Source organism: Pleurodeles waltl, chromosome 6 (assembly GCF_031143425.1).
Source record: "Pleurodeles waltl isolate 20211129_DDA chromosome 6, aPleWal1.hap1.20221129, whole genome shotgun sequence".
Lineage (NCBI taxonomy): Eukaryota > Metazoa > Chordata > Amphibia > Caudata > Salamandridae > Pleurodeles > Pleurodeles waltl.
The window spans coordinates 585,358,577-585,379,815 of record NC_090445.1 but is presented as its reverse complement, the minus strand read 5'-3'; the positions used below and the strand labels follow the sequence as shown (position 1 = coordinate 585,379,815).

Sequence of the window (21,239 nt, the reverse complement as noted above, 5' to 3'; positions counted from 1 at the left end):
GAGATAATCACATGTATGGTCCCAGCCCATCAAGAGGGTCAGGCATTGTACATCCTGTATGTAGGACTTTGCAGATGATCAGTCTGACACTGCCTGCAGTCCCTCAGACCAGACATCATCAGTCTTGTAATCTTAATCACTGTTTGCCATTGAGATGCTCACTAGTGTAGACCTACTCAGACATCTTGTGATTCCTCATTTGCTCTCAACATCTTGAAACACCTTACTTTGGGCTTTTCCCTTGGCCAGCATTGTGGGTGTCATTGAGAAATTAAACGTCAAATATTGTTAGGGATATTAGTTATAGTCTTGAGAGAGGCACCCTAAAACATTACTACATGTAGATGTATCAAACCATATTACGTCTGTTCTTGCGATACTTGAACACTTACATGTCAGCAGTGTGTTAAGCTTTAAGGTGAGCTGTAGCAAAAAAATTGGCATGTCTTTCTCAAAGTACAATAAAGATTTAAAATTATTTCTTGGCCATTCAAGCTGAACTGCTAGGACCGCCAGCCTCGCGGTGGCGATTGGACCGCCGCACTCCAGGCGGTCTGATCCCAAAACGATAAGCTTGGCGGGCGGACCCACCTGAAGGCTGCCATCCCCGCCAGGAACATGGTGACTGCGGTCTGGGTGGTAAACAGCTAGGGCGATGCTGAACTCCATGCCGGATGGCTGATTACAACCCCACTTTCTGCCAGCCTTTTAATGGCGGAGACCCTGCCATGAAAAGGCTGGTACAAAGCCTGTGTCGTGGGCCACAGAGGGCCCCTGGGCAGTGCAGGTGACCCTCTACCCAGCACCGTCAGAATGCACACTGTGCTTTGAAGACAGTGCGCATTCCGAGCGTGCTGAAGTGCTAGGATATTGGCCTCGGATCCCTTAAAGGAGCCGAGGCCAATATCCTTGCAATGTTCCAGCCGGTCAGCCCGGCGGGAACATTGTAATACGCTTGGGAGGGACGTCACTACCAATGGTGGTGGCATCCTCCCCGTGGCTTTGGTGGTCCTGTAGTGGGACCACCAAAGTCATAATGTGGGCTCTAGTCAAATTTTAGTGACCATAGATACAGTATTCAATTAGATAGTAACCTCCTACATCTGTTATGAGCAGGAAAAACATTCTGTATCTCATTTATAATTAAACGACAAGAGCGTGGGATTCTGTTTGCCTGCGAGGAAATGTGTTAAGAGCTTCTTACTTCAACAAGCTAGTCCAGTGTTCAGGAAGTGTGATAAGATGACATCCCCAACTAGACCAGAACTGAAAGGAATCTGTTTTTGATTTTCCATTGTGATCTATCATTTTAGGCCACATGTCCTAATAAAAAATAGTCTGAGTGGCTTATTATTGAGGCAAGCCTTCGGTATTCTGAATAGAAAGTTTGGAAATGTATTGAGGAAGCGGATTTTCTTCCCCAGTTTGGGAAAATCTGAAATTCATAATGGGATGAAAATCAGTTTACTTGGAATCCTGGTTTGGAAGAGGAATACCATTAAATTGTTTGCTGAAAGTTGTTCACATCTGAAGTTCACATGAACTCTGAATCCTGCATGGTAAATGAATATTACTCGGAAACTATAGAGAAATTAAAGCAGGTTTAGAGATATTCCTGAATTCTGAATTGACAGATCTTATGAACAATAAATATGCCGGGACCTTAAGAAAATATTCAAAAGATTTGGTCTGTGCAAAATCTTCATATTGTACAGTGAACGCGGGCAAATATCAGTGAATATCTTCAATAAGTGCCGCACGGATTGGCAAGAAGTATTAAGAATTAATACTACAGACCGAGAGTGAGATCAAATCCTGTCTAACATGGGAAAAGTTGAAATCAAAATGCACAAGAGATTGTGGCACCAGAAAATGTGCTACAACCAACACTGGGATCCCTTTAAAATTAAAATAAAAACTTTGACTGCTCAGCTCCAGAATATGGTGGAAATACTACAGACCGAGAGTGAGATGTCTAACATGGGAAAAGTTCAAATCAAAATGCACAAGAGATTGTTGCACCAGAAAATGTGCTACAACCAAAACTGGGCTCCCTTTAAAATAAAAATAAAAATCTTTGACTGCTCAGCTCCAGAATATGGTAGAAATGTGAAAAAGATAGAGGAACATACAAACATATGATATTTTGTGAAAAGGCGTTATCAGTTTTGGGATTAAATGCAGTAGAGTCAGTACTGTTTCATATAACTGAGATTTTAGGCTTCTTTACCGACCCAACCTATGTACGTCTAATAAACCCTGTATCATTAATGGAACTCTGGAGTCAAAGGCAGTGTTGATGGCAACTAGTTTTTCAGAAATGAAATAACAGTGAACACGTAGATGACTCATCTTCAGAGCTCAGAAAAAGAAAAGTACATTTTACAAACAGAAGCAGGCACTTTTTCTTTGGCAAACGTTAGTGAATCTATTTTGGCAAATGTGCATAGAGAGTATTAAAATGATGCATACTTATAGGTTATTTAAGCCTTAATTTGTAGAGTTAACTAAATGTTTTACTTTTGAAGAGTTTGCCTTTATTTTCTGTACTTTATAGCCCTCTGTTTATGTACATGTTATATGGATATCTAACTATGGTTCTACACTGTTCAATAATTCTGTCCAAAATCTGTCTAAATATCTATGTCCATACAGAATAACATAAACTAAACATGCCCCCCCCCCTCCTAAAAGAAACTTGGGCCTAAAAACAAAGGAAATCAATTAAGTGTCTTTGTCCAACACATACTCCCAAACAGACTTGGCCATGTCTGCTATTAAGTAGAATCCAGGTAGATCCGTTATACACTTATTACCCATCTAGATGTAGACTTTTCTTTGGGCCTTTTCAGTGGATCAGGAAAATTCCCAACTGCAGACATTTGAAGTTTTCCTAATGCCTATATTGGAGATGTGAAGATATTTGATATTTGTATCATCCAGCTACGGGATGTAGACCACCCTGTCATGTCCATGCAAAAACTTTGCTACGTTATCCAAGCCTAATGTCGTGAGTTTGCTTGATGCCATTCATAAGAATCCTTTGAATCTTGAGGAATCTTCTTTCTTCAAAGCCAGATCGTATCTGACTCTAACCGACCCTTTTAGGTATGACTGAGGTTAGAGGTGCACACTGCTTCGAGTGAAGCTAATTCTAGAGCAGGGGTCTCCAACCTGTTCTGCAGTGAGAGCTCCTTCAAATCAGTGAATATCATTGTGAGCTACTGAAGACCAAGCAACTTCTCCACATCCAACTCAAGACTAATGTCTATAGAACAAGATACAATGATCTGAACAAAATTCTTAAACTAGAGACCACTATAACAGGGCTGTCGTGTTTGTCAATGAGCGTGGTCTGTGGAGACGCAAGAATGTGAGTGTGTGTATGAATGAGATATATGCAAAACGTTTCTGCACTTTAAAATTCTCCCACTTACAATATAGCAATTGTTTTCAGTTATGAATACGTGGTGTCTACCAGCCACTTGGAGCAAGATGCATGCTGTGTGTAAATGCAAGACTTTGAAATGGGAGAACGTTAATCTGAGGAGTTAACTCATTAAGTTAATGGCAACACGAAGTTAAAATAACCTTTATCGACCTGGTCTTATTTAACAATGAACTCAATGCTGCAAACTAGCTCGCAAGCAACTGGTAAGAGACACCTGTTCTAGAGGATGAAAGAAACACATTAGCATTCAATTCGTTTTTTAAATCTGGAAATTCTTGTCATTCAAGACTGCAAAAGAAGCAACTGGTTAATCTCTTGTATCCATTCAGGCTAAAAATGTAGAGTAAAAATCCTTCTGTGCAGCCACTGCTTGTACCATCTTAAAGTATGCACTAAAGCTTAGGTTTTTCCTATTCTCATGTGTATGATTGCATCAAACATCATGACAGATGGTGAAGTGAGAGATGGTTCAGTACTGCATACCAATCTGTGTCAGTATCTTTGACAGTCTGCTCCTGTAGGGCTCAAACAATCTTGCTCTAAAACACCTAACGTCTAGTATCCATGGATATCTGGTTAAATTTAACATTCTGCATCTGGGTGTGGAATAATCTACAGTAGCCTAGATGAGGTTCTCCTTTTGTAATCTGTACATCTCTTTTCTTTGAAGATGAAATTATTGTAGTTTTATGGCTTCCGAATTTGAAAGCTAGTTATGCACCAGCTATTTGAATATGAAGCTAAATGGCCTGTATCTGTTGATGCTATAGGTGGAAGAGAGATACCTTTTTCAGTTTGGAGCCAACCTATATATTTCTGTGTGAGTTTTGCACAGAAGACACAGTTATCTTTGATATTCTGCACACTACACAGCCGCCTTCCATCTTTTCTGAGCTTTTGCTTGTGATACAAGAAGGTGAAAAGTAGGTCGTCCCTGTTACAAATGTGCATGCCAGTATCTTCTACATATTCCTTGACATTGAGAACATGAGCTAGTCACAATTATGTAAGAAGTCTGTATCTGCCACTGCAGCTCAGTTACATTTGCAGTTAAGGAAATGAAGGATTTGAGAAAAGGGGAAGAGAAATAGAAACTGTTACACCTCTTGGAAGTGACTAATGGTCTGAAATGGATGCCTCTTTTAAATAGTTTCATTTACACTCATTACATCATGTTATCCGTTATTTACAATTGCATAGGTTGTCACCATTAGTGAAAAGGCAATTTGTCATTCAAAAACCTGATATTGCCAGTGGGGTTTGCCTTTGCGTAGGTGGCAGTGAAGCACAAGCTGACCTGCTTTAACTCGATAAAGAATAGCAGTTCTCCATCACGATATCTTTACTGATATACATGAACACTGAATACCTCTGCCTGACAACTGTACATGGGAATGTGTATATACGTGTGTGTGTGTGTGTGTATATATACACACACACACACACACTCAATTCTTCTGTATCTAAAGGCATGTTGTGTTTTCCCACTTTCACTTACTTGAGTGTATGAGCTAGAACGTGACAAAGCAGTCTTTAGACTCTAAGTGTAACTTTTGTACCTATTTTACAAACAGAAACTAAAGAGAGAACCTACAATCTGGTGAGCCCATGACTAATATTCTAACTAAAATTCTTCAACTGCCTTAAACGGGCAGTGAACCTCTTCTGCCTTTTATCAAAGCACTAGTGGAACAGATGCTGGCGGCCTGTCAGAAACCCTTTTCAGGCCCAGCAGATCGCTCACCACCTTATGCTTCAGGTAACGTAACTTTTAGCACCACTGATGCCATGTGTTTCCTCAGATATTATTTCAGGTAGTGTGGAAAAGGCCAGCGCTAGCTACATTTAGCCTTCCAGATCACATAAAAAACTTGTTTTTCTGATCTTGTGAAAGATGGCCTTGATTCCTCAGATCAAATTCTGAATTGTAGATTGGATTCTTTGCTACAGCTGTCACACTCTACAGACCTGCCTGGGTGCGCTTCACTGGATTTGATGGGGATGTCCAGACCTCCGTAATGGTTATGCCATATGATGGTGAGGGGGCTTTCAGTAAGGAAGCTGACTCCTCCTTGAAAGGCTTCTAGAACTGGTGAGGTACAGCTCACTGCCTACTCAGTGGAGCTGGCCTCCGAGGCCAATTAATTCCACCATCATTACTGCCACTTTGACAGCTTTTCCAGGGGCTTGCCTTCTTGGCACCATCATCCCTCCCAACCCACGCAGATTGCACAGTAATTATTCATTTTTCTTTTTCACACATGAATGCTGCCTTAAAGCTGCTTTTGGGTGTGTAAGGTCCCCATTTTCCTGCAGGCCGTATAGGTAGTGACCATTGAGAAGAGTGGGTTTCTCCACCGATTATGAACCATTTAGGGCCCACCCTGTCCTTATTTTATATTTCGTTGACGGGGATTCTCCATTATCCCGCAGAAGTCCGACTTTGTCCTAGTTCAGAGGTTGCCCTTCATTGGAGCGATCCTGGATACATCCTGCTTGAGGGCCTTTCCTGCACCTCTGAGTATTTCAGAATTGCCAGTATGACTCTGCATCAGCTTCTTTGTCATGGCTCTAAACCGGAAATACTCTCTGTTCTCCGCTATATACTTCCCACCATGTGGTTTTTTGAGGGACACTCTCCTACTGAACTGATCCCATCCCGCAGGGCCTGCATTTTAGCATTCTGCTTGTTTCTCAATCTCACGAACTGCACATGGACGATGTGGTATGCGGATCTTTTGTAACTCAGTATTTAGCCTCCCCGTCTTTTCCTGACCGACTAGATCTGCTTTCGAAGCAGGATGGTTGGGTTCTCCACCCATCCATCCAGTGCTTTGTCTGAACAGTTGATTGAGTGGTGCCACTTAAAGGCCTTCAGCTTATCACCGGACTTAGTGGATGTCATCCTAGCTGTCAGCTGCTCGCTAATGAGCCACCATGTCGGCCAGTGAGGGTCGCTGGATAAGTTTGGCTCTTGGTGCCAGAGCTATTTGCTGACCTGCTCCTTCTACTGCCCCCTCTCCACAGGGATGAGCGATTTCTGTTGTGAAGGGATACATAGCTGCCCTCCTGCCCAACCTTCTTAGTTTAGGTTGCCCCAGTGGTGCTTTCACTGAAGAGTTTACTGTATATGTGGCTGTCCGTGACTTTCGTTGTTTTTCAGTCGGATTTAATATTTGGTTTTCTAACGACATCACCATTCGTGCGGGTGCGCAGTTGAACTACTCATCTCGAGTGGGATAAAACTGTTTTCTTGATGTAAAGTTCTGAGACCCTCAGGGACGGAGAGGAGCACACGTTGGCAGTCTGTCCATTTACTCTCTTTTAGCCAGACTTGGTTGGAATCTCTAGCTCCACCTTTCTTTCTGATGTGTACATTCCACGTGGCTCAGTCCGTCAGTATTCCATCTTTCTTTCATCGTCTCATCCTTCCAGGGGAGAGGCACAGCTACACAGGCTTCACCCCAGTTGACCTGGCTCTTATTATAGTGCTTGGACAACATTAAAAAGACACAGGCTTTGCTAGGGCTGTAATGGGCAAAACAGGGACCCAGCATACTATTTTTCTTTAGGACAACCTTATATTACAATCTGTCACTTCTTGCCGATGGAGGACCCCCTGAATGCCATTCATGCGCATTCTGCGAGGGTCATGGCGCTACTGCTGCTCTTGCCAGGGGCACACAGGTAGCTGATATTTTCCAGCCCATCCACCTTGTATTTTCCGCATACCTTTGCCAAACGTAACGGTCTGCGTCTCAGATGGCAGTGATGGATACTTCACGGCAGATTCTTCACTGCCCGCTCTTGTCCCTTGTTGAGAAATTGGCATTCATAATCAATCGATCAAAAAATTTGTAGAGCGCGCTACTCACCCGTGAGGGTCTCAAGGCGCTGGGGGGGGGGGGGGGGGGGGGGGGAGGGCAGGGAAGTCACTGGTCGAACAGCCATGTCTTGAGGTTCTTTCTGAAGACCAGTAGGTCTTTGGATCTGAGCAGGGAGCGACCAACCTGCAAGCAGGGTCAAGGTTTCAAAGACATCCCACTGTTTCTTCTGCCGTTTTATTGTCTGCTGTCGTTAATTTAAACTCTTCCGCTTCCTGTTTGTTGAGTGTAGAGTTATGCAAGGAACTAACAACAGCGCACCTAGCAATGGCATAGGCCAGTGTTGTAATTTCCTGGCCGATGGGAGTTGCAGTTGGAGTCACCGGACACCACTTGGTGGTGCTGGAGAGCTACTACTAAGGAACAAGTGTCCGGGTCCTGTCTGGCACATGGTCATATTCATAAGGTCGGTAATATGTCGGAAGATGTTGCATCCCCGAATTATCGTTACCAAAGGTAAGTTACTTACCCTTTACTTTGTCAGTTTTAATTTGTGAAATACGTATTGCAGTTAAAAACTTAAAGCCCCAGTCTTATTTGGATATTAGTTAAAATTAGCTATTTTAAAAAAAAATTAGAAGGAGAAACTAGATTTTGTGCTTTCAGGTAGACATGGGTTTATGTTAAAATCCCAAAGGATCATTCTCTCTTATTCAAGTGTTCTGGTATCCCTCTAGGGTAAAAAAAAAATTCAGTGTTCATGAATTCAGTAAACATTTACATAATAGAAAAGTACGATTATAAATACATTTTCCGTGTTTTCGTACACCACCAAACAGGAGCTTGCACTTGTCGAGAGTAAAGAATTTTAAGCAGATAAGTGATACCGTCTCCAATTCACATATAAAACACAATTAAAGATTTACATACTTACATCGTGTTATTTATTCTTTTAACTCCAAGCATGCTTAGAAACACTTGATACGTTTTAAACTAATCTGAGCACAAATCTTTAACATATTTGAAGCAAACATAAAGTTTCGTGAACTTATAAATCAAAAGGAATAACTCAATAAGTAGATCTAACTTTAAGGAATGTAAGATGACACTTTAGTGCTTTGGGTGGCTTACGCCACTATAAACTGCAACCTAATGCTGGGGATTGCTGTATTTTGGGTGGTGTTGAAGGAGGGGTCGAAGGGGTTGGGGGTGAACTACTGTGTTTCTGTTAAGAATCTCAGTAGTGATGAATGCTGCTGGTTGTAATGAGCACATATGGAGGCATTCGTAGCTAACCTTTCAAATTGTAGTGGAATCACTCTAGCTAGGTTTGAGTTTTGCAACAGTGGTTGAGCTTTTCCCTACTCAGCGCAACTTTAAATCTATTAGAAACACTATTTTTGTGTATTTTACAGTAGGTCAGCATCAGTCACCGTCAGTAAGTCAGTACATTACTCAACCCCTTACTGAAGCCTTGTCAAATGAATAATAAGTTGAGTGTTAAGCTTTTGCAGCCAGAACTGTGATTCATGCAGTAACTTTGCAATTCATTTGTCTGTGGATTGAATTGTTGTTCTTAAAACTAGTGGCTTGAATGGTTAACAAAACTAGCCTCGTTATTTATTACTCTGGAATAGATAAACTCGCCTTCCTTGGTCATCCTTGCACTTGAAAAGAAAATAGCACTGTGAGACCTTGTTTTCAGTGCCCCAAATTGAATATTGTAAGGTAGTGGATAATCAGCTTGTTCAGTTATTCTGCTCACCTCTGATGTCTGCTCACATGTGGTTTCTTTAAATCGTTTGCTACTCCAGTTGTACTCTGGAGGACACACCTTTCACTTCATACCCTTTTCTCTTTTTATTTGTATTTTACAACATCCATGTCATTTTTTGGTTTTAATCTCCTTCCCTCCCCCTCCCCTTTCTGTTTTCCTCCACAAAGCTGATTTGGGATCATGTGAAGGAGCATCTTCAGACTCCAGCGTGAATATGCCATGGGTAGGAACCAGTCATCTTTCCAGCGCCCTGAAGACCAGCTACCCCAGAGTCACCAAGCTTGAAGAAAGCTTCCTCGGAGAGGAGCCGACAGCAGTTAATGATTCCGGGGAAGACTTGGGGGTGTCAAGGTTAATGCTTTCACTCCCAAACCTCGCTAAAGGGACAATTCGTGGACGAGCTCAAGAGTGCACTTGAAAAATGATTGCCAACTTTGTCTTTATCTGAAGTTAAACAAAATGAACCACAAAAAATATTCAAGAAACCAAAAGTTTAGCATGCTTCCATTCTTTATCGGGCGGACTTTGTCAGAGTGAGTGGAGTGCCACAATTTCCAAGGATTCTGGGCATTCTCCATTCGTATGGTGCTGAGACTGAGATCTCTCTGAGCAATACTTAGAGTGTCTCGTTCTTTTGCATTTATTCCACATTTTTTAAGTCTGTGGCCTGCTTCCTTCTACAGCTGACAATACTTTTTTTTTTTTTAAACTCGGCATATGAACTGTTGTGTGTCTGTTTGTTTAAGCCCAGAGACTGACCTCCACACTGAATATGCCAGACTGATGCACCTCACAGTTGCTTACTGCATTACAGTTATTACTGTGGATTGATTGAAGACTTGGGAGATAAGTTGGGCAACTGAACATTACTGGCAGCCAAAGGCGGCTTGAAGTGCACCCTCCCCCGGGAGAGTCTGTGATGGTGTCTCTGCACATTCTGGGAAGCAGTTGTTAACTGAGCACTTTTGTGAACGTAGGTCCTTAGTGACTGTGAATGCCCTGATCAGGACATGCCTGTGAGTGAGGGTAAGTATAGAACACTGTGCTATCTGCTACAAGCATGACAGACCCCATTAGTGAACAAGAACCTGCTCCCTTGAAATACAGGCTGTCGGGGAAGGAATTAACTTGATCTTGCTGCCATTCCCACAGCTCACCTTCTTGCATGTTTTGGGTGGGAGATAATTCTCTGTGGCGCTTGTGTTTACCCAAAATGTTTTTATTTGACTTTCGAACCAGTGACTTCTGCCGTTTCTTTTAGAATTTAGCACTGCCTTTCTGTTGGGACTGAATGTAGAGGGTAATGGTTCTTGGCCAAAGGACCTTGAAATCGGGTGTTTAAAAGCAGAGCCAGTGTGAGCGTTTCTAGTTCATCAATTATGTTATCAAACATTCCGTTTTTTTTGTCTGAGCTGACTGTTTTTAATTTCTGTGTCCTGGAAAGAGGGGCAGCTGTGATGCAAGATTTGTGCTTCTTTACACGGCAAGGCGGGGATGTTTCTGGGCCACCAATAGAGGTCTTGTCAAGTTTCTCCTTTCCTCTTCTGAACAAACAAATTCGCCCTCCCAAAATATAGGACTAGCTCTAAGATGATCTTTTATTTGTAACGTAGGCTGGGTAGCCTATTCTTAGTATATTATTAGTCTTCGAGCTTTACCTTTTCTTCCATCACAGGAATATTTTGGATTCAAAATGTTTTGAGAACGAGTTTATTTGGTATTTGTGTTTTGTTTGTATTCTGTAAGGTTTTGTTTTTCCACTGTTCTCCTGATAACTATGCAGCACTTTTTTATCTTTTACGTACTTTAAGTGTGTCATAAATTTGTAAGGGTGATCATGCTAATCTAATTGTAATTAGCAGCGGATCCGAATCAGCTTTGCGTTTCCCTTTATTATGTAACTTTCAGGAAGCATCATCTTTGTCAAGTCAATTTCATCAATTTAAATTTCATCTGTGCAAACTCACTCATCTTTTTAGGTGAATCCTCAAGTTGAGGAGCTAGATAGAGGTTTTAAACAGATACTTTGGACCCTTCTGCTTTTGGGCTAATGACTTCTGGTCCATTAATTATTTGCATTACACTGTTGGGCCAAAGGCCACCTTCACTTTGATGTGCCACGATTCCTGAGCTTCAGTAAGCGAGAACCTTTGGGCTCTAGAGCAGGGAATTCCACGCTGATGTGTTGCTTACAGTGATTCCTCTTCGCCTCAGTTGCCTCTGATTAGGCTGCTGCAATAACTCTTTTCCATGGAAGTATCCATTTTTCTGATCTCTGGAGAGTTATAAAATATATTTTACAATGCCATGCTTACCCCAACATACTGGGGTCCTGTATTTTGAACATTTTATTTCTTCTTGTGATGCTTATTCTTCCATCTGAAAATAGGGATTTTTCTGACCGCCCAGATTGGCCTCAAGTGACATGTCGCTGATGTAGCATAAAGTGTCAGAAATGAGCTTGACGTCGATAAATCCATTTTCAGTGATGTGGTCTAGTAGTTTAGAGTGAACTGGAAGTGGGATAAGACTAATTTCCTTGCGCTTGATTGCCTTTTGTAATATAGTGGTGCACATACATAGGGCTCAGGTGGTATATCCCCAAACATTTGCAAGGCAACGTTACACATATTTCCATCACAACTTTTGACTTGGCACTGTTTCAGTGGAAGTATCTCATAATGCCATGTGTGTATTGGTTTCCCGTGGTGTCAAAACTTCTTTCTTTTTTTAAGCGTTTTTACTCAAATTGGTCTTTATAGTGTCCATTGTTGCCAGAAGAGCCAGTGAACGCAATGTTGCGTGCTTCACAAGGCAGTACCTAATACTTATTTACGTTATTTCAGGTTTTTTTTTTTTAAATCAGCTAAGAATACTCACAAGTAGTTCCATGCTCTCCCACACATTTTAACCAATGTAATCCAGCTAACATACAAGGGACATTATTTGCCAATAAATTGAGGGTTCGACTATATAAGGTTTCTTGGATCATCAAAGTTAGGCTATCCGAGTCTTCACAGTATAAATTGTCTTGGGAGCTTCATGTTTGAAATGGAGGCTTTCACCTTTAACTATCCCTTAAATACACATCAGGCATTTGCAAGCAGTCTCTACAACACCAGCATAATAATAACTGGGCAAAGCGATCTGCGTTTTCATATAATCTCAGTAAACTAGTAAAACACCCTATGGCGTACTGTTCAGTCCATTATTCTGCTTCAGACACACATCTGAAAAATGGTAGCTGACATCTTTTTAGGACATTTTTACCAGTGAAAATGGTCACATTTTTATGCGTTCTATGACTAGCCTCACAGTGAGATTGTTTAAGGTTAATCAAATGACTTGTGTCAGGGACTGGAATTAATTAGTGTCCATTCAAGGAGAATCCCATTAAAGACATTCTGTTAAAAACCCCTACGTTAAAAGTAGAATGCTGCTCTGCTGGATATGAATTGTGGTACTAAGGATCTTTGAAGATCAGGATAATTAACTTTGTCAGAAACTAAACATCACTGTTTTTAAAAGACAATCGGTTTCTTCGTGAGCATTCCCTTTAACTGCTGAGTTGCATGAGATTACCCTGATTGCTCTTCACAGCAACAAGCAGAATTATTTTTGGATCCCCTTGAAAAAAAGCAAACACCCCTATGAAAGGGATCTTATCAAGAGAGGTTATGTCAGATAGTTTATGCTGATAGTTGTTTGAATACACTCACTGGCAATCCATATTACAATTTTGACCAGATCTATTGGCCCAGAAAGGATTAAAGAACTACTGCTAAATTGTGCAGTGGTTAACTTTGCATCTTCTATTTTGGCATCTTGAAGGCTGTTAAAGCTGTATATGAGTTTTTGGATAATAGGAAAAGCGTTTGCTAAACATGGCAAAGGTTTTGCATAATATTTATTTCTATAATCTACGAGTGATTAACACACAGCTTTTACATCTGCTGTGCCTACACAAAATCAGGCTCAAAGTGTTTTAAAAAAAATAAAACTTCAAGTAGTCTTTGCCAGCAAGAAAGGTGCACGTGATGATTCATCAAGAGACTTCAGTCACCACCGATTTCCATGGTAATCCTGGAAACCAGACATTTTTAAAATAGCAAAACAGTTGAATATTGTTTTGCAAAACTCATTTTGGGCACTTAACTTTAAAACCCTAATAAGAATGTTTGTATTGGGAGCAACCAAGGTGTATTCTCGGAGTAAAAAAACATTTTTGTAGAAATATTTTTAAGACCCGATTCAGCATTTTATTGCCATGGAGACCCTTGAATTTTTCTTTGGTCAGGTTTTCTCAAATCTGCGTTGTCCACTTCATTTCGAACTTTCTTCTGTACTAGGGCTGAAGCTGCACCCACTGGTTGGTTTGCATGCCCAGATACTGTGTAGATGGGGTTAAAGGTTTCAGGGAACAGCATCACATTTTGGATTTCAATTCCTGTACTTGAAAGGTGAAAGAATCTGTACATTTGAAATCTCAGTGCAGATATTGTGCTCCCCAAATTAGCCATCAACCAAGTGCTCTCAGGCACACCCAAACACCTTTCACAAGAGAGGCTGCCATTGAATGTCGTTTTATTGTGTTTAGGAAAATTAGTAAAAGTGCAGCTTGGGCATCAAGTCAAAGACCTCTGGTCCTGGAATCCAGCAGAGATTCTTAAATTGACTTGGCCACCTCAAAAACCTTTGTAGGAGAGTTTGCTTTACATCATCCTCCCTGATTGGAGGCTGGCATTCCTTATTAGGTGCAAGGATCTCTTTAGAAGCTCATGTAGGGTACGTTTAGCACCAGGTCTTCTCCAGTTATTCTACCCTAAATGGATAATTGGTACTTTCTGTACTTGGATAGCATCTGGGAAAGCTTTGTGGCTGGTGTGCAAGGCTTATCAAGACTAATACGGAAAGAGTCTTGAAATTGGTTTTCTTTCTTATCACATTAAAAGATACGAGTTTCCAGATTGCTTGTCGGTGTTTTAAAGTTTTTTTTTCTTTACTTAGATCTCCCTGGTTTACAGGTTAACTCTTTGTTACAAAATGATGATTTCCTCACCAACGAACCTGATAGGGTATATTTAGATGTGCATTTGTTTCTTTTCTAGGAAATAAAAATGAGAGTAGGAAACATGTTCTGCTTTGTGAGGAAAGCCGTGGCTTTTACACAATATTTATTGCATCACTGTTCAGTTTCTTTTTAATTTTAAGTGTTACTGATGGCAGGAATTTGTAATGGATTTAAGGTCAACCTATATTTTTAACCCCATTGAGGAAGCACTGCTTCCCCTTATTTATCCATATCTTAATGAGCATCTTCCCGTCTGTTTCATCCACACTAGATACACATGTTCTTATGCATTTAGGTCATCCATTTTTAAGTGGGTATTGTTCTAAAGTCTTATCTTGGCATGTGTTTCTGGTTAGTAAAGGAAAAAATCTGCCTACTGTAAGGACTGAGATACACAGGATATAGAATTACTTTAGGACCGCATGTAAATGGAATAAGCAGCAGATATCAGACACACATTCTAAGGTTTATTCATTTAGATCTGGAGAACGAAAAAGCCGGGAGAGTTAAGGTATGTGAAAACACCAGGTTTCTTTGTCTAAATTGTACTGCTTTGAAACCTCAATCTGTTATATTACACAGTAGTAGCACTGTTTCACAGATGCAAGCCATTTCGGTACATAGTCCTAAAGGCACAGAAGAGACAGAATGAGTCAGAGCTCTGCAGCCATTCATCCACCAAAACTCGCTGAAGCTGTGAATACTTCCATGTACAGCCGCCAAATACAGGGTTGAGGGGTGGAGTTTTCAATTGATTAATCTTGCTCAAGCTTGGTGGGATCATCCTAATTTCTCTCCTTGATGGACACTATGCTATGCTCGACTGGGACACTATGATTTTTCTTTTCGTTTTTGTTTGTTTCTTTTTATATATATATATAAGAAAATAATTGTTGTTTAAGCTGCTACAATATTATTTATTCACCTGGTACTAACCTGATTCCAGCTGAACGTAAGGAAAAATCCAAAAGTGAAGATCTGGATCATTGTTTATTCCTCTGGTACTTGTTCTACGGTACATACAGAATCTTTAGGGGTTCTGTTTTCTCGTGCTTCAAATGTGAAATGGAACTGGATGAAATATGCCCCAGTGCCTGTCTTTTAATATTGAGAAAGGATTGATGTACCAACAAAAGTTTGTGAGTTGCCAGTATGCTTTGCTTCTCTTTCCTGACTTTAGGGGTTGTAGCTTTTGAAATTACCCCACGACGATAAGGAACAAGGATGTATCTACACTTTACAACAATTACCCAATTAAGTTGTATCACCTTAGGGAAATCCTTCCTTACGCCATCTGAGCCCTATAATATCTTTGACCCAAGAGGTTGGGCAAAGGAGGACTGCAGCTTGTAGGTGATTGAAGGTTTTCATTTACTCAGGGGCAGTTGTGCACTGTACACAGCTAAAATAAGATACATTTAGTGGGGTTTTTGCCACATTGAGGGCATTTTAGTGAACCTGCTGTTACCCAGACATATTTGTAGAGGGCCTGCAGTTCCTCTGAGATTTTGGAAGTCTGCATACACCCAGAAATAAATAGGGAGGACTTGTAGTTTCCTTGGAGGAGGACTTGTAGTTTCCTTGGAGGATGATAGTATGGACTGTAGCTATCCTAATCCAGTTGGAGTAGGGAAGGGCTACAGCTTTACTTTTAATGTTGTGGGAGGCGTGCAGCTACCTGCTAAATTCTGCATTGGGGTTCCTTTAAGTTACTGTATTTTGTATAGGGCACTGGAGGTTCTTTGTTATGTTTCTAGGGAGCCTGCATACATTGTCTCAGATAGCTGTAGATAGTTACTGCAGTAGGATAGCTTGCAGTTACCCTTAACCAGCAGCCTTGAGGGCACAGTAAACCTAGCAGTGAGTGGGGTACTGCTTTTGTGGGGGTAGTGCTGTTACTCTTAGCTATGTAGTGGGAAGGGCAATCTTTAGTTACCAGTAGTTTATTATTCTGGTAAGACTGCAGTTACCAATAGGTGTGGCAATGGACACTCATTTAGGTCCATTGCTTTGCGTGGGAAGGGGTGTGTGTTGAGCAATCCTACAGGTACCACTGACTCTGGACAGGGAGGTGCATGCAGATCCCTCCTGCATGAGGCATCGGTGACGATCTTGAGTTTAGTTTGCACAGAGTCCTGACTTCTGAGATATACAGTGGGGCTGACTTGGAACAAACCTGTTATTTAATCTGTGTCTCAAAATTTTGATACTTGAATGATTTTTTTCTTTTCTGTAAATAAAATTGTTAATCTGTGTCAAATTCATTGGAAATATAAGCATATATTGTATTTGTACCAAACAGTCTTACCTGTGCCAGTCATTCATTCTAGGCCTTGCACAGGTTCTTAGTTATTTTCTTATCTGAACATCTTAGAACAGACTTAATAAATTTAAAAAGAAAACAATTTGTGTGGCGCCTCTTGCACTGTGTGAAACACATGTATGTTCCCAGTTTCTATTGTAATGTACTTGCAATAAGTCTTCTCCAGAGTGAAAACGGAATATTGAGCTCATTTTTTAAATGCTGCATTACAAATGTGTACTCATTTTATAAAGTACTCCAACTATGCTTTATTGTTTTGTAATTGCACTTAAATAGTTATTTCTATCCCTGGAAAGGCATTGAAGCACTTTACGACAAGCAGAATGCTGCTCTGGAACCAAAGGTTAGTGGTTTTGAAGCATGGATTTTTTCTGTATTACCATCAAGATAGACCAAAAATCACAGTGACTGAAAAAAGTAGCTGCTGCTGCACGATGATATACGCCCCTTTGGTCTTTAAATGTGTATCCAGTGGTCTGGAAACGTCGAGGGGAGTGGAGAACATCCCTTTCCATTTCTGTCCAAAGGCCACAAAAAGATAATCTCGAAGTCTGCAAATTATGCTTTCCAAGTGACTATGGTGTAGAAAGGTGCAACAAGTGCGCTGATTTCCCCCCGGGGACACTCCGATCTAGGGGAAAAATAGAGATGGGCACATTATACCACGATGCAGAAAAAGTATCAACCAGGGCTCAGGGCCCTAAGTCTGTCAACTGACCACAACAACATGGAGAACACAGAGGTATCGCGAGGAGAGGGGTCTGATGTCGAGGTAGATGTAATTGAACCAGAAAGAAAAGAGCTATCAATTACTGAAATAGGGTGAACACAAGAAGCATGTGCAGTTAGACCTTAAAAGACACAGTGGGCGAGAACAGACACATGTTTACGTAAGGATCCCAAAATCACCCTAGATGGAACTCTGCCCTACAACTGAACCATAGGAAGAGGAACAGGAAGTCTTCTTGAAAAACACCCTTCCTCATACATTCTCACACATCCTATTCCTCAAAGATCTCCAGAGCACAGAGGGAGACTGACAAGACCTGAAGACAGATTCTCCTGAGAAGAGTGTTGAAACATGCCCTCCAGATGGCATTGCAAAGTACAGCGTGATGATTAAAAGAGACGTTGATAACTGTTGCGTTTCAACTAGAGGAAGAACAGTTGCAGGCATGTTTTCTCCTGGAAACACTTTTATCATCACAAGGGAAGAGCCAATATCTTTGTTCAAGCATTCGTGATCAAGGAAGAGAGGCATTCAGAAAGATGCGCCCCGGTAACTCCAAGGGGGAGAAAAATATAAACACTCCTATAAGGATCTCTTATAAATTAAGGGGAAGTAGTGGCAGCCTCAGTAATTGTGGCCACCACCAGAAAGAGAGCCAATGCCCAGTCAGCGGGCCTCCACCTAAAAAAACAAAAGGGTGGGACACCAGGTTAAGGATGCAGCAGCCATGCAATGGAGGATTGTGAACTAATAAGCACTCCTTTATCACTATGCACATTAACAGAGGGAGGAAATAGGGGAACTAATGAAGTATCTCCCGAAACAATACAAGAAAAAGTAAATTGTCATAGAAAAAGGCAATTTGGTGAACGCAATCTTCCATGTTTCAATGGAACTCACTTGAATGGACTTATGTATGAATCCTTACTCTATGGACTTACAATTACTTTTGGAATACTATTTGATTGTTTGGGTATCTTTGTATACTCTAATATACAGTGGGCCTATTGGACCATTGTTGTTCGTGCCTTTGTAGTGGGGCACGTGATACCTGTCAAGCACCACCTTAATCAGCTGTGTTTGTTTACATTATCCACATTTACGTTTGTTCATCAGTTGGTGCAATTTATGTACCACTACAACCTTTCTGTGTTCGTATAACTGTGCAATAGTGCTACCCTCAGGAGAGACATATGGCTAAGAGCACTAGGCTTCAAACACGAGGTGCAAAAAACTGTCATTTACATTTCCTTCACTTGGAGAACAGCTATTTGGAACAGAAGTCGATAAAGCCCAACAACAAATCAAAAACAAAACCACGAAGGCCGTGGAAGCCCTGCAGTACTGCAGCTACATAAGAAGGAGAACTAACCCAACAGAATATAGTCAGGAAGAAAAGGCTTGTAAACCTTGATGCCACAGACTCCCTACCATCAGACAGGTACTAAGCAATCAGCTCCAGCATGGTGGCAGTTCCCCTCAACACCTTGACAGTCCTTTCTGCAAGGGGGAGGGGCCAGCCCTCAAGAGCGGCGAGTTCCTTAAGCAAATGACTTAAGCGGAGGAGTGCCCTACCCCATAACACTAGTGTGGGGCAGAAAAGGAGGATTCCTCCAAGAGTTGGAGGTCATTACCTCCGACAAATAAATAATAACATTGTCCAGTACTATTACTGTATCGAACTCCTAGAAACTCCAGCAACTGTCAAGTAAAAAAAAAAAAAAAGAGTTCATATACGGAGGAAGAGCTACAATGCTTACAACAAGAGGTGAAGACACTCCTACGAAAATTATCAATGGAAAAGGTACCAATGGAAGAGATCAGCTAGGCAAACTATTCTGTTTGTTTCCTGGTGCCAAAGCAAGATAGAACACGCACAAAGATAATTCAAGGTCTGTCTGCATGTGTCAATGATCAAAAGGTATAAAAGATTCCTTAACTTTCCTTCAATAGGATAAACTATCTGTAGAAAGTTGGCTCTGTATACACTATTTAAAAGTAAGAAATAGTGTGCACAGAGTCCAAGGGTTCACCTTAGAGGTAAGATAGTGGCAAAAAGAGAATTCTAATGCTCTATTTTGTGTTAGTGTGGTCGAGCAGTAGGCTTGTCAGAGGGTAGTGTTAAGCATTTGTTGTGCACACACAGGCAATAAATGAGGAACACACACTCAAAGTCTTACTCCAGGCCAATAGGTTTTTATATTGAAAAATATCTTTTCTTAGTTTATTTTAAGAACCACAGGTTCAAGATTTACATTAAACACTTTAAATATAAGGTACTTCACTTAGATACTTTAGGAACTTTGAATAAAAACAATATCATGTACAGTCTTTGTAAAAATGGCAATAAGCTATTTTCAAAGTGGACACTGCAAAAATCAACAGTTCCTTGGGGAGGTAAGTAAAGGTTAAGTTTGCAGGTAAGTAAAACACTTACAAGTCTCAAAGTTGGGGCCAAAGTAGCCCACAGTTGGGGGTTCAAGGCAACCCCAAAGTTACCTCACCAGCAGCTCAGGGCCGGTCAGGTGCAGAGGTCAAAGAGGTGCCCAAAACACATATGCTTCAGTGAAGAATAGGGGTGCCCCGGTTCCAGTCTGCCAGCAGGTAAGTACCCGCATCCTCGGGGGGCAGACCAGGGGGGTTTTGTAGGGCACCAGGTGGGGGACACAAGAAGGCACAGAAAGTACACCCTCAGCTGCACAGGGGCAGCCGGGTGCTGTGTGCAAACAGGCATCGGGTTTTAGATAGAAAGTAATGGAGGGACCCGGGGGTCACTTCAATGATGCAGGCAGGCACAGGGGGGGGCTCCTCGGGGTAGCCACCACCTGGGCTAGGCAGAGGGTCACCTGGGGGTCGCTCCTGCACTGGAGTTAGGTTCCTTCAGGTCCTGGGGGCTGCGGGTCCATTGTTACAGGCAGTCGCGGTCAGGGGGATCCTCTGGATTCTCCCTGCCGGTGTCGCTGTGGGGGCTAAGGGGGGGTCGTCTCTGGTTACTCACGGGATCGCAGTCGCTGGGGAGTCCTCCCTGAGGTGTTTGTTTTCCGCAGGTCGAGCCGGGGGCGTTGGGTGCAGAGTGGAAAGTCACGCTTCTGGCGGGAAACGTGAAGTCTTTAAAGTTGCTTCTTTGTTGCAAAGAAGTTGTAGGATGTTGAACAGAGCCACTGTTCACTGGAGTTTCTTGGTCCTTGGGTGCAGGGCGGTCCTCTGAGGCTTCAGAGGTCGCTGGTCCCTGTTGTATGCATCGCAGTTGCAGTTTTCTTCGAAGTTGGGAGAAAGGCCGGTAGGGCTGGGGCCAAAGCAGTTGTCGTCTCCGCCTTCTCTGCAGGGCTTCAGGTCAGCAGTCCTTCTTGTTAAGGTTGCAGGAATTTACTTTCCTAGGTTCTGGGGAGCCCCTAAATACTGAAGTTAGGGGTGTGTTTAGGTCTGAGAGGGCAGTAGCCAATGGCTACTGTCCTTGAGGGTGGCTACACGCTCGTTGTGCCTCCTTCCAGTGGGGAGGGGGGGCACATCCCTAATCCTATTGGGGGAATCCTCCAAACTCAAGATGGAGGATTTCTCAAGGCAGGGGTCACCTCAGCTCAGGACACCTAGGGGCTGTCCTGACTGGTGGGTGACTTCTCCTTGTTTTTCTCATTATCTCCTCCAGCCTTGCCGCCAAAAGTGGGGGCAGTGGCCGGAGGGGAGGGCATCTCCACTAGCTGGGATGCCCTGGGGCACTGTAACAAAAGGGGTGAGCCTTTGAGGCTCACCGCTAGGTGTTACAGTTCCTGCAGGGGGAGGTGAGAAGCACCTCCACCCAGTACAGGCTTTGTTCCTGGCCACAGAGTGACAAAGGCACTCTGCCCATGTGGGCAGCAACATGTTTGGTGTGTGGCAGGCTGGCAGAAACTGGTCAGCCTACACTGGAAGTCGGGTATGTTTTTATGGGGCATCTCTAAGATGCCCTCTGGGTGTATTTTACAATAAATTGCACACTGGCATCAGTGTGCATTTATTGTGCTGAGAAGTTTGATACCAAACTTCCCAGTTTTCAGTGTAGCCATTATGGTACTGTGGAGTTCGT

At 42.1% G+C, this 21,239-nt stretch overlaps 1 protein-coding gene across 8 annotated transcripts in view; it reads left to right on the top strand.

The window, feature by feature from the left end:
• The window catches only part of ANKS1A (ankyrin repeat and sterile alpha motif domain containing 1A), an 823,551-nt gene extending 807,023 nt beyond the window's left edge, over positions 1 to 16,528 (top strand). For 6 of the 8 annotated variants that reach the window (XM_069238819.1, XM_069238817.1, XM_069238816.1 and 3 more), the window contains one exon: positions 9,220 to 16,528. In XM_069238819.1, coding sequence (XP_069094920.1) covers positions 9,220 to 9,223 — 4 coding nt within the window. In that variant the 3' untranslated portion in view covers positions 9,224 to 16,528. The remainder of the gene's footprint in view (positions 1 to 9,219) is intronic. The other 2 variants (XM_069238821.1, XM_069238820.1) reach the window with 1 other exon arrangement.
• The last annotated feature ends 4,711 nt before the right edge of the window (positions 16,529 to 21,239 follow it).